Source organism: Hylobates moloch, unplaced genomic scaffold, assembly GCF_009828535.3.
Source record: "Hylobates moloch isolate HMO894 unplaced genomic scaffold, HMol_V3 SCAFFOLD_13, whole genome shotgun sequence".
Classification (NCBI taxonomy): Eukaryota; Metazoa; Chordata; class Mammalia; order Primates; family Hylobatidae; genus Hylobates; species Hylobates moloch.
In genome coordinates this window covers 58,119,887-58,136,202 of record NW_026652288.1, presented here as the reverse complement: position 1 = coordinate 58,136,202, position 16,316 = coordinate 58,119,887, and the positions used below count along the sequence as shown (strand labels likewise).

At 36.3% G+C, this 16,316-nt stretch overlaps 1 protein-coding gene and 1 pseudogene across 2 annotated transcripts in view; one reads left to right on the top strand and one right to left on the bottom strand.

Annotated features, from left to right (window-relative positions):
• The window catches only part of PUS7L (pseudouridine synthase 7 like), a 95,548-nt gene extending 86,394 nt beyond the window's left edge, over window positions 1-9,154 (top strand). The window contains exons 11-12 of one of the 2 annotated variants that reach the window (XR_009209224.1): window positions 5,246-5,423; window positions 7,730-9,154. Coding sequence is in view for 1 of the 2 variants with exons in the window: in XM_032173753.2 (XP_032029644.1) it covers window positions 5,246-5,269 (24 nt within the window). In the remaining variant the exon portion in view is untranslated. Of the gene's footprint in view, window positions 1-5,245; window positions 6,565-7,729 lie in introns of those variants that run through there. The other variant, XM_032173753.2, reaches the window with a different exon arrangement.
• Window positions 9,155-13,828: 4,674 nt separating this feature from the next.
• Window positions 13,829-15,620, bottom strand: LOC116481089 (putative elongation factor 1-alpha-like 3; annotated as a pseudogene).
• Window positions 15,621-16,316: the final 696 nt, after the last annotated feature.

The following is a 16,316-nucleotide window of genomic DNA, read 5'->3' as shown; positions in this document are numbered from 1 at the left end:
AGTGTGGTCAAGTCCTGGGGAACTGGGACCAGACCAGCAGATTGTCCTCTGGCCACTCAGGGTCATGCACTGGCTGTGATGGAGGTGTTGAACTGCTCCTAGGCCACCAACAAACCACTCCAGGCAAGGTAGTAGAGACTGTGCTGTGGGTGCCCACTTGCCCCACCGTGGGAATGACAAGCAGGTAGTCTTGAGAGGGAACAGCAGGCATGAGGGGTACATGATATGATGCATCTCAGTCCTGTGACAGTGACAGTGGGTTCTGTCTTGGGCTCATGAGCACATCCAGCCTCAAATCTCTTCTGGCCTCCACAGATGGCAGGAGCTGCAGCCACTTAGGGCATGACCCAGAGCCTCAGGGGATGGGTGCCTAGAGTTATGTTTTGCTATAGCTGCCCAGCACGCTGAAGTCTCGAGGGCTCCATGCAGGTTTAAGCGGTTCCTCTGCTTGTTCTCCAGACAGCTCTCCTTGCCACTCCAAATATCTGCAGGAGTCATGGGAACTCCTGTAGCTAGGATCTCAGAGGTCCACAGTGGGAATGTGGTGCCCTGAGTTTCCTTCATTCATCCCTTCCTGGGGTTCAGTCTGGGTCTAGGGGTTGGTTCTGGCACCTAGCAACACCCAGCAGGATACTCCACTTCCTTCCTCTTCAATCACAGTGTCTTCCATCACATCTCTATTACATTTCAGTGTTTTCTCTCTAAAGATCCATTTGAAGTGTGAAGGTTTACTTGATATTTTGGTTCCTCTCTGTGGAGGAGCCACATCTTAGCTGCATCTAGTCAGCTGTCTTGAATCTAATTTCCTGGACTCATTTCTATTCAATTGATCTCTATGTCTATCCTTATTCCAGTACCACACTGTCTTGATTACAGTAGATTTGCAGTAAGTTTAAAAATGAAGAAGTGAGAGTTTTCTAGTTTTGGTTTTCTTTTCCGAGATTGTTTTGGCTAACCTGGGTCCCTTGCATTTCTATATAAATTTTAGAATCAGCTTGTCCATTTCTTCAAAAGAACCAGTTGAGATTTTACTAAGGATTACATTGCATTTGTAGATCCATTTGGGCAGTATTGCATCTGAACATTAAGTTTTCCAATCCATGTACAAAGAATGTCTACCATCTATTTAGGTCTTTAATCTGTCTCAATGGTGTTTTCAGTATACAAGTCTTGTACTTGAAAATAATTTTATTCCTGGCCAGGCGCGGTGGCTCAAGCCTGTGATCCCAACACTTTGGGAGGCTGAGGCAGGTGGATCATGAGATCAGGAGATCAAGACCATCCTGGCTAACACGGTGAAACCCTGTCTGTACTAAAAATACAAAAAATTAGCTGGGCATGGTGGCACACACCTGTAAGCTACTTGGGAGGCTGAGGCAGGAAAATTGCTTAAACCTGGGAAGTGGAGGTTGCAGTGAGCCGAGATCGCACCACTGCACTCCAGCCTGGGTGACAGAGAGAGATTCCATCTCAAAAAAAAAATATATAGTAATAATAATAATTTTATACCTAAGTTTTTTTTATACCGTTGTATTTTTAGACTACTTAATTGAAATGGTTTTTTGTTTTTTAGTGTATACAGCTCGAATTATTTAACAAGCAGTTTTGATAGGTTTTGTTGATTTATTCAGTCTCTTACCTAATATTTCAACTGTTGTAATTCCATGCAAAAAGATGTCATTACCACGTCAAACAAGACAGTTTTATGTGAAAAGCCAACTAGTTCATTTTGGCGCTGCTCTGTTACTACTTACATGCCAAGTTCATATTCTAACCAAATGTTTTCTAAACTTTATTATTTTCCCTTTGCCTTTATGACTTTTGTCATATCTACATGCCATTTAATATATTTTTTAAAAATCTAATCACTTTTTAAATGTATGGCCGGGCGCGGTGGCTCATGCTTGTAATCCCAGCACTTTGGGAGGCCGAGGCGGGCGGATCACGAGGTCAGGAGATCGAGACCACGGTGAAACACCGTCTCTACTAAAAATACAAAAAAAAAAAAATTAGCCGGGCGCGGCGGCGGGCGCCTGTAGTCCCAGCTACTCGGAGAGGCTGAGGCAGGAGAATGGCGTGAACCCGGGAGGCGGAGCTTGCAGTGAGCCGAGATTGCGCCACTGCACTCCAGCCTGGGTGACAGAGCGAGACTCGGTCTCAAAAAAAAAAAAAAAAAAAAAAAAAAACTTTTTAAATGTAAATTTATCTAAAAGGAAATGTTATATCACAGATTTAAGAAGGTAATAAATTAATGTCTTCTTCTATGCATTACAATAAATATATTACTATTAAAGTAAAAAATGTCATGCATTTGCCACCTGAAGTTATTTTTAGGTAATCATAAGTTTACTACCCTTTGGGAAACTCTATTATAACCAGTTTAATTAACCGTATAAATAAAAATTTCCCTAAAATTTATTATTTCATGATGGCCGGATGATTAGTGACAGAAAGCAAATAATTAGGGTCACTATCAGATCACCTACGCAAAAGACAGGAATAATTCTTCCAGTTCTTAATTGTGTTTTCTAGAGAATATCTAAGGAATATGTATGAGTTTATAATACTCCTGTGAGTAAAATCTGCTCTCATTCAATGCTACATTGGATAGCATGGATTACATCATGCTGTTATCTGATAAATATGATTAATTCCCTCTTAGAAGGCAGGGCCTGTGTCTATTTAACTTGCCTCATACAGCATGCAGCATAACTTTATGTTCATTTGGGAACTTAATAAATGTAAGTGGATGATATAATTTATTTGTTAATCACCAATCATTCTGAAAAATAATGATGTACCCAGAGCTGATGGTTCCACCCCACAACAGTTGTTGTTTTTTTAATTGAAGATTGAACAGTACTGAAAGGCCTCTACTTAAAAGGAAACATAATAGAAAATTGTTCAGCTTTTCAACAAAAAGAGGGAGCTTTTGTCTTTGATAATTAAGTTCCTTTCAAAGATAAGAATTAACTGAACATTTATTTTACTTGGAGAATAACAATATTTATTTAAATAACAATTTAAAGCATTTTATCTAAAAAAGAAAACACTTCTTGTCTGGATTTTTAAACAATCCTTCAGTAAAAATCGGGCCACAGAATTTTTCACAGAAATAATTAGCTAAGGGTTACGTGGTAGGGAAACAGAGACTCTTGGCTTATCTCCTTTTTTTTTTTGAGACAGAGTCTCTTGTCACCCACGTTGGAGTGCAGTGGCGTGATCACAGCTCACTGCAACCTCTGCCTCCTGGGTTCAAGCTTCTCCTGCCTCAGCCTCCTGAGTAGCTGGGATTACAGGCACTCACCACCACACCCAGCTAATTTTTGTACTTTTAGTAGAGACAGGGTTTCACCATGTTAGCCAGGCTGGTCTCAAACTCCTGACCTCGTGATCCACCCGCCTCAGCCTCCCAAAGTGCTGGGATTACAGGCACGAGCCACCATGCCCGGTGGCTTATTTCTTGACACTACAGTTTTAAAACGTTTGGAGAAATACCAAAACTAGCTTCATTCTACCCCTTTCCATCCCCTGACACTCCTTCCTCAAATCTGGGTCCAGCTTCTGTGAAGCTAGAGACAACTTCCAAGTGTAGAAAGGGTCTTTCTTGTAGTTACTCCCACGGTCTAGGAATGCAAAAGCTAAAAGAATAATTGTAATCTAACCAGGAAGTAGAGACACAACTCACATAATTTGATTTTGAACATAAAATTTCCTGGATGTGGTGCTTCAGAAAAAAGAATCAGTGAAGCCAAAGAGGGTGGGGAGTGTATTGTTCAATAAATACACAGAGTATTTGAGAAGCTTTATAATCTAATACAGGCTGTGACTTACAGCTTGGCACCATATTGTTATAGACAAAATATACCTGAAATTAATTTTAGTGAGATTTTTAAATTTTGTTAAAAATAATCAGGGAAGATCATTTTAACTAAGAGCAAACAGCTAATTGTACTGTTTTATAATCTGCATCTTCGCCACCTATAAAATGTATGTTCCTATATTTCTTTTGGTTGCACTGTAACTGTGGCGGTAGAGTTGTTTATCTTGATTAAAAAGATGATAGAGCATCTATCTGACTGGCAATCTAAATAGAAATTCCTGTTCAAAGGTGACAGGAAGCTCTTTGATCAAATGTCCAAACTAAAGGTAATGTAATCATCTGTCTTCCTGTTGAAAATGCCCCTCATCATTCAAGATGTTTATACACTTGAATGGAGTGATTAGGATTAATGAAACTGTTGGTATTCCAAAATCCTTAAATTAAACATCTATAACGCCATAAGTTTTATTTTTCTGCTCTTTTAAAGACAGTAGAAAGATAAATGGTTTTGCAACAGTAAAACTAAATCTGGATCTATATTTCCTCTCGTATAATTTTTTTTTAGAATATCAAACGCATCAAACAAGACAGATAAAGCAGAGGGTTTGGTCTTTTAAGTGATAGAAAATTGAGGTGAATGTCTAAAATCTCAGGCCTAGTGACTCTTGGTAATGGAAAAATTCAGCCCCTTTGCCAGTACACATATATTTTTGCTTTGATATAGTCAAGATTGTTGAAATAATTTCGCTTCCCCAGTTTGTGCCTCCTTGGTATTGGACACAAATCTTGCCCTCCTTTGTATTAATATTCGCTTGCCCTTCTTCCCTGTATCTTTTTCCTTCTCCCTTTTTCCTGATGCCCTGAGTTGACATCCCTCACTAAGGTGATAGCTTTAGGCCATCACTTTAGGCTAGGCTAAGATAAGCATTCTTTCCTATTTATTTGTTGTAAAAATATGTATACAAATTAAGATTGAACTTTTTATGACCTGTGACCATAAAGTTCTAAGTACAAAAAGTGTCTGAATTAAATTATTATAATTATCAAGAAAATACAAATAACAAAAACATGAATATGTTATGCATTTGATAAATGGGTGGTAACTATAAAAATAAACTTTTATTGGTAACCTGGATCTTAATGAGCTGGATATGGAACTATTTTCTCTAATTAGTTTGTATGCACAGATGTTTATTAGTTAACACTAGGGTATGTCCTAAGGGAATATATCATGGCAAGGTTCAGGATGGGTGAGAATGACGTCTTTCCTTGTAAGGGGGAAAATGACTACCATGAAAGGGGATATAGGAAAGTAAAACCTACCTCTTTCGCAAAGAAACTTTCTCAGTCAGCGTCTTGGGACATTTCAGGGTTCTTATGAAAATTATTACTTGAAAAATATCCTTGTTTTGTGCCACTTAGGTGTATATCTGGGAACAAGTATAAGCCAATTCGAAGACTGCTAATATGGACAGAGACTAAGGACCTTCTTTGATATAAAAGTCAAAACCGAGCTATGGTCTGTGGAATGCTAATTGCAAGGTACCTGGAAACAACCAAGAGATGCCAAGAATATTCCAGAGAACAGATTTTCCTCAAGGTATACCAGAGGCATTGGGATTGTGTATCAATGAAATTTATTTAAACAATGGCCATTTGCCTTACAGACATTAATCCATCTTAGAGAGTACATAATATTTAAATCAATTTTCTGTATTTAATACCTTATCTGAGAAACTTAGCCTTAAAGTAAAACTGTTTGTGTAAATGTTGATTTTCTGACAGTTTCTCAGAGTGAATCTCCTTAGCATCCTCCTTGTTCTGATGTTTGTTGTTGTCATTTTCCTTTTTTTTAATTTGAAAAATTCAGAAAGGGAAGAGATGAACAATGACCCATATCCTGTGACCCAGAACTAATAGTTGTTAACATTTTGAGGTTTTTCTTTTGTCTTTTCTCTATGTATTTTTTTAAAAAAGATTTCATAAATCACAAATTGTATTAGTTTCTTGTGACTGTTGTAGCAAGTTACCACAAATTGGGTGACTTAAAACTACAGAAATGTATTTTCAGTTCTGGAGGCTCTAGGTCTGAAATGAGTTCCACTGGGCAGAAATCAAGGTGTGGTCAGGGCTATGCTGCCTCCAGAGGCTCTAGGGAAGATTCTGTTGCCTTCCTCTTCCAGCCTCTGATGGCTCTTGCCATTCCTTGGCTTGTGACTGCATCTCTCCAACCAGCAACTTCCAACTTTTTTCTCTCTTCTTTCTATCTTTGCATTGCCTTTTCCTTTGTGTGTCTGTGTCAAGTCTCCCTTTACCTCGCTGTTATAAGTACAGTTGTGATTACATTTAGGACCCAGTCTGATAATTTAGAGTAATCTAAATTAATCACATCTGCAAAGTTTTTGACGTATCAGTAACATTTTTAGGTTCTAGGATTAGAACCTGTATCTTTGGGGGTTGGGGCACTTTCAGCCTATCACACATATGAATATATAGTCTATTTAAATTACAATTTGGGATTTTAGAGATAAAGCTAAAATACCACTTGCTCCCAATTTTGGACCTCTCCAGATTCTCCAGAGATCACCACCATGTTTATAGTTTGCCATCCTTGGTTCTTAATTGTGTTTTCTAGAGAATATCTAAGGAATATGTATGAGTTTATAATACTTCTATGAGTATTATATATATAAAAATATATATATGCACACATATACATATACACATATACACACAGATATCTGTAGATATAGATACACACAGATATGTATATTAGAGATAGATACACACAGATGTGTATCTATCTCATCTTTCTATCTATCTATCTATCATCTATCTATCTATCATCTATCTATCTATCTATCTATCTATCTATCTATCTATCTCTATATACAGCAGATTTCTGTACTGTCCAATATAATGAATATGTTTCTTTTTGGTGCAAGATTGGGCAGGTTTATAGTGCCTGCTATGAACATATTCGAGTTCCCTAAACTCTGAATTCCACTCCCATAATGCAACCTCCTACACGTCCACGATTCACTGGGTCTCTGTTTGTCACCTTACAGGAATTGGGGCTCAGGGATAGAGCACAAATTTGCTGTATTGCTGTGACTAATAAATAGTTTGCTGCTATTGCTGTGACTAATGAACTATCCTGTGTCTCTGACTCAGGAGACTCATGTCTTCCACAAGCATCCAGTAAACTATGGCTGGCTAATTTGCTGGCTTCTAAGTAGAATAAAATCTCTGACATTTCACAGTACTTTCATTTCCAAATTTAAAACTAGCATAGCTGATAACTGCAGAAAAATGCTATGTGAGCCCTCAAATTTAGATTTCAAAAAGTTTAGAGGGAAACTGATTTCTTTTTTTTTTTTTTTTTTGAGACAGAGTCTTGCTCTGTCGCCCAGGCTGGACTGCAGTGGCGTGATCTCGGCTCACTGCAAGTTCCGCCTCCCGGGTTTGCGCCATTCTCCTGCCTCAGCCTCCCGAGTAGCTGGGACTACAGGCGCCCGCCACCACGCCCGGCTAATTTTTTGTGTTTTTAGTAGAGACGGGGTTTCACCGTGTTAGCCAGAATAGTCTCGATCTCCTGACCTCGTGATCCGCCCGCCTCGGCCTCCTGATTTCTTAAAAAGTTAATCATATATGAACAGGCAAATCTATACTTTTAGACTTATACATACATGCATAGATACATAACACACACATACATATACACACACATACACATTATGAAAAAACATATAAAAGCTTTAGAGAACACTTGTAAAAAGAAGAAGAGAAACAAGTTACTTATGCTGTCATCACTGTGAAATAACAACTACTGTTAAAATGTCTTAGACTTAAAAATTGGCTTTGAAATTCCTGCATCTGACCAATCCTGCTGCATTTTCTTTACAGTGAAACTATGGTCTTTGTTGGGGACTAGCGGTAATTGTGTTTTATATCAATATCATAAAGGTAAGACATATCTCAAATATGCTATATTTTCTTTAACAATGCATACTATGCCTGTAATCTGCAATTTTTCTTTTTTTAACCTTAGATATCTATTTTAATCTTTACCTTATAAAAGAACAAATGTCTAATAACAAACTTTTTATTTGGCCACATTTGTATTGTTCTAAAATTCTGAGAATTCTTAAATAATACATATTAATTCTATTGATATAATTATTGATTGTCTTCATTCTTAATCCTGTTCTTTTTTTTAAAAAACTGTCAACTGTCATTCTCACAGATGTTCTACTTTTTCCTATCCCCTGGGTCAGCTCCATTCTTTTCCTAAAACATCTTTAAATTCATTTTCAAGATTTGAAGAAAGGCACTTTTTACTTATTGGGAGAAAATCACTATTTTAAATAAATGATTAGTTTTTTAGTGGAATCCTGGACCATTAATCTGAAATTTTGCAGTGAAGGAACATGACTATTTTCTGTGATAAGTATAACACTATTCACAGCTCAAAGAGAAGAAATAAATGCTGAAGAGATCCTTGGACCTTAGCTGAAAGAAAGTTCCACCTGAAGTCTAAAATAAAAAGAAAATGAAACCAATAATTTTTAATATTAAAGTATTGAATAAATTATATCATAAAAATACCACTTACATTATTTAAACAAGTTCACATTTATACAAAGTCTATAAGAACTCCCCCCACATATACATTTTTAATTAATACAAACCCATACTTTATGTTCTTTTAAAAATAGTTTAAATGATCCCTCATAGTCAAAGCAATGTTGCCAGTGTATTACTCTATTTGCAGCATGTTTTCAGAAAGATAATATGTCAGAGACAATGACATGAGTCATTATGAGTGATTTTATAAAAAGAGTTCATGTAAATGAGAGGATTTTAAGTGTTTTCACTTCAAAGAAATGATAAATATTTGAGGTGATGGATATGCTGACTGGCCTGGTTGATCATTCTACAATGTATACATGTGTTGAAATATCATATTGCATCCCATAAATATATATGATTATTGTTTGCTAATTAAAAATAATAAAATAAGAACTAATCATAGATGATGAGGCCTGCTATGATCTGAATGTTTGTGTCTCCCAGATTTACATGTTGAAACTAACCTCCAGGGTAACGATATTAAGAGGTGGGGCCTTTAGGAGGTGATAGGGCATGAGGGCTCCACTCTCATGAATTAGTACTATTGTAACGAAGGTCTGAGGGAGCTTGTTTGCCCCTTCTGCCATATGAGAACCCACAGACGGCATTATCTGTGAGGAACAGCCCCTCACCATACACTGAATCTTCTGGAACTTTGATCTTAGACTTCCCAGCCTCCAGGAACTATAAGCAATACATTTCTATTGTTTATACATTTTTTTTTTAAAAAGAGTTCATGACCCTTCAAGGTGAGTAATTTTATCATGAAAATAAGGAAGGATGAAGGAGACTTTGTTTCAGAAATAAATTTTAATCTATATTTACATTTGAATGAAATAATATTTTTCTAACAATAGACTTTTTAAAAAGATATAAACCAACATGCAGCATGATTGCAATGTTTAAATTAATGTGAAGATTGTGTTCCAAAGAAGTGAGCCATTTCAAAGAGATAAAATTGTCTTTTTTAGCAACAAGAACAATGGTTGTAAGAAATCTGTTTTAGGTTTTTCTAGGACCATGTGATTTTGAGGTACTCAGCCATTTTACTTTTTTGTTGCCAAATAAGTTATCATTCAGGTAAAAAGATTCTTGGAGGCTTTAAAATAAAATGTGTGATTATACTTTGTCATTAAATCTTGCCGTTTAGGTCAACTTGCCACCATCAGTCTTTTCATAGTAGCTCAAGTCAACATTAACCATGGACCACTGTGACTACTTGGAAATTTTGTCACTCCTAGTGATTCTGTTTTTATTTTATTTTATTTTATTTTATTTTATTATTATTATACTTTAACTTTCTGACCCTTTCTTTAATGTTAACCTCCTTTTTTTTCATGATGGCATTTCTGGGAATTGGTGGATTTATTTCACTTCTTCCTTGTTTCCCACAGCTACGCCAAAAGGTTGGTTATATCACTACTACATGTTTATTTCTTTGCTGCCTGCTTGGCATATGAAAAATATATTTCTGCTCTTGGACCATCTGAAATTCAACAGTCTTCTCTTCGCACAAGCCAAACCCAGCTTTGATGATGACAGCTTGGCCACATGCCAGGGTCTTGCTTTTAGTTATTCTTGCTTGGTAATTTATTATAAAGAAAGTATAACATGTGGTTCATTAGGAAAAAGTTATCAACTGTATATAGTTAAAGCTGTGATAAATTTTAAAATGTGGCAGTAAAGAATCTGCTCACTGATTAAAACTAGAAAAAAGTATCATCATGACTAGTAAGTTAAGGTCAGATAATAGAATTGGTGGGATTTGTGGTAAGACTAAATAAAAAATGGAGAATTTTTAATTTTTTGTTGCTGTTCATATTCATGAAAAGTCAGTGTCATTCATGCAATGACTCTATGAGTTAGATATTTTTATGAACTCTATTTACAATTTATGGGCATAAAACTTAGGAAGATTAAATGACTTGTCCTAGGAAATACACCTAGTAAGCTGCAGAGAGGGTCGCAAACTCTGATACCTGACTTTTTTTATGGCAGCATGCCTATCTGAGGAGTCAACAAAAAAGATATAAGTTATATCACAAGCGGAAAAAAGGAGGGAAGGATATTCAGGTTTCATCTAATCTCTAAATGTCTTCTTTTTGAGGCCAGAAATATTATCTTTCACTATTTCAGGTTATTGCTAAAATGTATTAGTTTTCTTGGGCAATAGGGAGTGGTTTTAGGGTTCTCCACCCGTCTCCATTAGAATGGATTAATTCATTACAGTTGTTAACTTCAATTCAGACATTTTGGAAGAAGCAGAGGTGTTGGAGGTTGAGAACTGAGAAAGTAGATTTTAATAGGAAACAGGGATTTGCCTTGAAGGCAGTTGTGGTGCTATGACCGAAGCGTTTGATCAAGAGGAGAGTGTGAGAGTTGACAGGGTATAAAAGGCAACCCTAGACAAACTTAGACAACTCTCTGCTGTGGTAAGGGCCAGACAAGAAACCTAGGATGGAAGTAAATCAAGGCTAGGGTTAGCAAAAATCATACTCTGATTCAATTTTTGTTCTTGCCTCATTCATCTTTTTCGGGTTCTGCTAGATTTTCAAAAAGCCATTCCCAAAAGCTAGGGTTATATGATATGGCAGAGCACTTCTGTTCATGTCAGCCAAGGGAAAAATCTGCTGCAGTTAAGATTGACAGGGGCAAACTGAGGTGGGTGGGGGACATAGGCAGTAGCTGCTTTGTTCTGTCATTAATGGGAAACAGACATCTAAACAGCTCTTGTAAATGCTTGAATTTATATCAAATATGTTAGGCACCATTATGGTATCCTTTATTCAGTCTTTGTACCATGAGTATGAAGACCCTTCCAGCATTTTTACAATATGCTTCACTTTATGAAGACATGCTCCACCTTATGAAGACTCATCTAAAATGAAATTAAGGAGTCCCTTCTTAGGATTGGGTTACATGCCGATGCACATATTTGCTTTACACACACCCTTTTCCCACAGTGACCCAAAGGGCAGCTGGGCATTTTATGTAGGAAAAGAGAATTCTTTGTGAGAATAGCCTCATGTTTGGTGAAGAAATTTTGCCCCAAACTGAAATATAATGAAGGAGTTGCAGATTCTGTTTCAACTTAAAAATTTCATGTTCTTTAAAACATGAAAATGTATTAAAAAACTTAGCTATACCTTTCCAAGTAGAATAATCTACTACACAAGTTCCTTCTCATTGATTTTTTTCCTACTTAGAAAATTTCCATTTTTTAATGATTTATATTTACTCACTGAAAGAATGTATGAGAATTAAAGTCCAACTAAAGAATAAGGAATTTTTTTTGTTAGACAATATTTTAAAACTGTTTTAAGAAAGATTTAAAAATTGAAAATAAACATCCTAAATTTTGGTCTATGGTTTTCTCTGATTTTGTGGACTAGATCATTAATCAGAAGACTATAATTTATTAGATGAGTGAGCAACCACCAATGTGAGGTTGTAATTTGTAGACAAATAGCTGAAATTATTTGTTTGGGTGAATTCAACATATATTTTACCATTTTGTAAATTTGCCCAGCTTGAAATACTGCTTTCAGAGAATTTATCAGAATCATATACATTAAGTTCACAGATGATTATTTGCATGTGTTCCTTATTTTGAGGACACATTTAGACTTTAAACTGTATCCGCAGTTACAGTGAGGTGAATAGCACTTGCTTTTCTGATTCAAAAAAGTGTTTGATAAAACTACTTCTCAACTACTTTTTTTTTTTCTCTTGCAAAAGGGCAAGTTAATATAAATACTTTCTGGTACTTAGAAAAGCCATAATTTTCTAGCATCTCAGTCCGGACTCTCTTGGCCCATATTTTGCGATCTCCCTTCAATTGTTGACTTGTATATTCATGTGTAGTTTAATTCAGTTTAAACTGACTACTAGGGAAAGGCTTCAGGCTATTAGGTAGAGATTACAATTATGTTCTTATTTCACTTGTAGAAAGGGCCAATTGTGAAGTACTTCTAGGAAGATTGTCTCAGTCTCTCTGTTGTGTATGGAGCTGTGCTGGTGAATAACTGGTTTGGCTTTTAAAGGTTTTGTAGAAAGTAATATATGTCTTGTCTTATCAACCTTGTCACTTATATTCTGAATGCTGAAAATTCTGATTTGTCTTGAAAGCAAGAAAGGGTCATCCCTAAAGTTTCCAAAGATGAGCAAGATAGAAGTTTAAATGTGTAGCTATTTTTTCTTCTAAATATGATTACTTATTTTAAGGATAGTAATACAACTTATCATGATGCATTTAAAATGTTTTAATCAGTGAAACATAGAGTTGGTTGCAATTCTAATTAACTTAGATTCAAATTAATTAAATCAGAATTTCAGATAGCATTAAATATTATTTCCAGACTTTACATTTTTCATAATAAATTCACAGAAAATGAGAGGCAATATTTAATCAACTTAATAAAATGTTTCTTCAAAGCTTTAGCAGAGCAATTATAAATACATTAATTTGATAAATAAAAATATTGCATATGTTAAAAAGTTGAATAGAACACCTATTTAGAAATATATTCTTGCAATTCTACTTCATGTATATAACCAGTAAATTTGCATTCATTAATTTTTTCTGAAAGGCTGTTTACTTTTTGAAACTGTACTCATATAGTCTTCACACCTCTTGGGCCCCTGAAGGAAAGATATAAAGTAATCAAAGGAAGAAGGACCCAAAGAGGCAGAAATATAATGGAGTTGTCAATGGAGAAAAGTTTCAAGAAGCAGTTCCTCATTAACAGTGTTAAGTGCAGCAGAAAGGTCCAGCAAAACAAAGACTAAAAAGCTCACGTTGCATTTGGCAATTTGGGGTTCATTTGTGACTTTTCTGAAAGCATTTTGAGTAGAATTACCAAAATCAGATTGCTGAAGCTAAAAGAAAAAACGGGAAGTGAAAAATTAGAGACAAAAATCTAGTTAATCTTTCAAGTCTGGATGGCTAAGGTAGGGAGTAGATGGCAGAGGAAATGACAGGGCTAAGGGAAAGTTTTGAGGAAGGAAGGCAATTGCGCATGTTAATACACGAGGGACAGCCACTGTCAGGACAAGTTAAAAAGAAGGGAGAAGAGAGGTATTCAACAAATACTGTATACATGAATTTCTTTATTCTATTGGTAAAAATTTAGTTACACCAAGAAGCAACTTTTTTGAGCTTTAATTAGAGTTGAAAATCAGAACAGTTATAAAATTCTATTTGTTTCTAAAGTTTATGGTGTGTACTCCCCAAACTACTTTAAAAATCTGCTCACATCATTCTTTCTCATCAAATTTCACCCGGGTAGGAAGAGTTTCCTATTTCCTATTCTTGGGGAGAGCTTAGGTGAGATTACTATTATTTCTTTAAAAAATATACATATGTTATATATATATATTTCTTAGTAAACTTCATTTTAATGGGTCTCAAAATTCTGTAATTCTGTGACAGATTTTTGGTCAAGTTGTTTCCATTAAAAAGTATTGATTTTAAAAACCAATGACTTAAAATGTCCACACACATTAAAAAAAAAAAAAAGAAAGAAAAAGAAAAAAGAAAACAACAACAAAAACCAAAGTGGTCCACAAAACATTCTCCTTTCCTTCTGAAGATTTTATGATGCATTGTTATCATTAACCAGTCATTTACTATTAAACTTAAATGGCCAATTGAAACAAACAGTTCTGAGACTGTTTTCCACCACTGATTAAGACTTGGGTGACAGGTATTATGGATAATATTCATTTAGCCTTCTGAGCTTTCTGGGCAGACTTGGTGACCTTGCCAGCTCCAGCAGCCTTCTTGTCCATTGCTTTGATGACACCCACAGCAACTGTCTGTCTCATATCACAAACAGCAAAGCGACCCAGAGATGGGTAGACTGAGAAGCTCTCAACACACATGGGCTTGCCAGGAACCATATCAATGATGGCAGCATCACCAGACTTCAAGAAAGTAGGGCCATCTTCCGACTTTTTACCAGAAGTGCTACCAGTCTTTTCCTTCAGCTCAGCAAACTTGCATGCAATGTGAGCCATGTGGCAATCCAGTACAGGAGCATAGCCAGCACTGATTTGGTCTGGATGGTTCAGGATAATCACCTGAGCAGTGAAGCCAGCTGCTTCCATTGTTGGGTCCTTTTTGCTGTCACCAGCAACGTTGCCATGACGAACCTCCTTGGCAGACACATTCTTGACATTGAAGTCCACATTGTCCCTAGGAAGAGCTTCACTCAAAACTTCATGGTGCATTTCAACAGGCTTTACTTCAATTGTGGCATTGACCGGAGCAAAGGTGACTGCCATACCGTTTTTGAGAACACCAGTCTCCACTCGGCCAACAGGAACAGTACCAATACCATCAATTTTGTAGACATCCTGGAGAGGCAGGCTCAAGGGCTTGTCAGTTGGATGAGTTGGTGGTAGGATGCAGTCCAGAGCCTCAAGCAGCGTGGCTCCACAGGCATTGCCATCCTCGTGGGTGATTTTCCATCCCTTGAACCAAGGCATATTAGCACTTGGCTCCATCATGTTGTCACCATTCTCACCAGAAATTGGCACAAATGCTACTGTGTCAGGTTGTGGCCAATTTTCTTAATGTAAGTGCTGACTTCCTTAACGATTTCTTCGTATCTCTTCCGGCTGTAGGATGGCTCAGTGGAATCCATTTTGTTAACACCAACAATTAGTTGTTTCACACCCAGTATACAAGCCAGAAGGGCATGCTCTCAGGTTTGCCCATTCTTGGAGATACCAGCCTCAAATTCACCAACACCAGCAGCAACAATCAGGACAGCACAGTCAGCCTGAGATGTCCCTGTAATCATGTTTTTGATGAAGTCTCTGTGTCCTGGGGCATCAATGACAGTCGTGTAGTCTTGCTGGTCTCAGATTTCCACAGGGAGATATCAATGGTGATACAATATTCAAGCTCATCTTTCAGTTTATCCAAGACCCAGGCATACTTGAAGGAAGGTAATTTTAATCGCTTTTTCTTGTTCTTGTATTTTTAATAGGTATTGTAAAATTAAAGCAGTCCAATTTGCTCAGAATTTCTAGGAAGTTATTTTGGACAGTTTGCCACAGCATTTTCTGGTATCTTCAAGCAAAATTAGTGAAGGTTGTTATTTGGATACATTTGAACAAGATAATTTCAAAATAGAGAGAAAGTCATGATGGAAATAAAATATGCAGATTTAACTTTTGATCCCTCTTGTAGGTGAGAGGTGATTATGATTAAGTTTGATTGTTGCCAATGATTTATTAAGATTCTGTTTCCTTTTACAGAAAAGGTCTGCCTCACATCAATGGGGTAAAAGGAAAGAAAAAGGAAGTTAAATAGCTACTCTGTTATTTCCAAAGTAAATAATTATGGAATAAAATGTATGTAACTACCTCAGCCTGTGAAAGGTCAATTACTCCTTTAAACACTTCAGAGGTGGGTACATAATTGTTGTATTCCTTGATTCTTATTTTTGTTATTGAGTTAGTATAAGGACAATGCAGCAAATATAGAAATCTTTCTTTTGTTCCAATACTTTTTCCTGTTAGACTCTAGGCAAATTTCTAAAAATATTTGTACCTATCTAAGTAGGATAACTAAATGTCACCGCATCTTAGAAGTTTGATTCATTCTGTCAGTCTGCTTGGACTGCAAAAGACAATTATGAGGTAAACAGAACTTTGAATTTGTTTTGTTTGGGAGCGCCTGAAATTTCCAGTTTTTTTCTGAAGTCGTTTATGTTAGTTGAGGGCAAATTTGTGTTGTAATTCGAGCCTTTTTCAGGGAGACTTTAAACTTGGCTTTAATTTCCTCACCTGTTGGTTAAGAGTTCATAAAATGTTTGTGTGTGTTTGTTTCTGTGATACGAAATAATTCCAG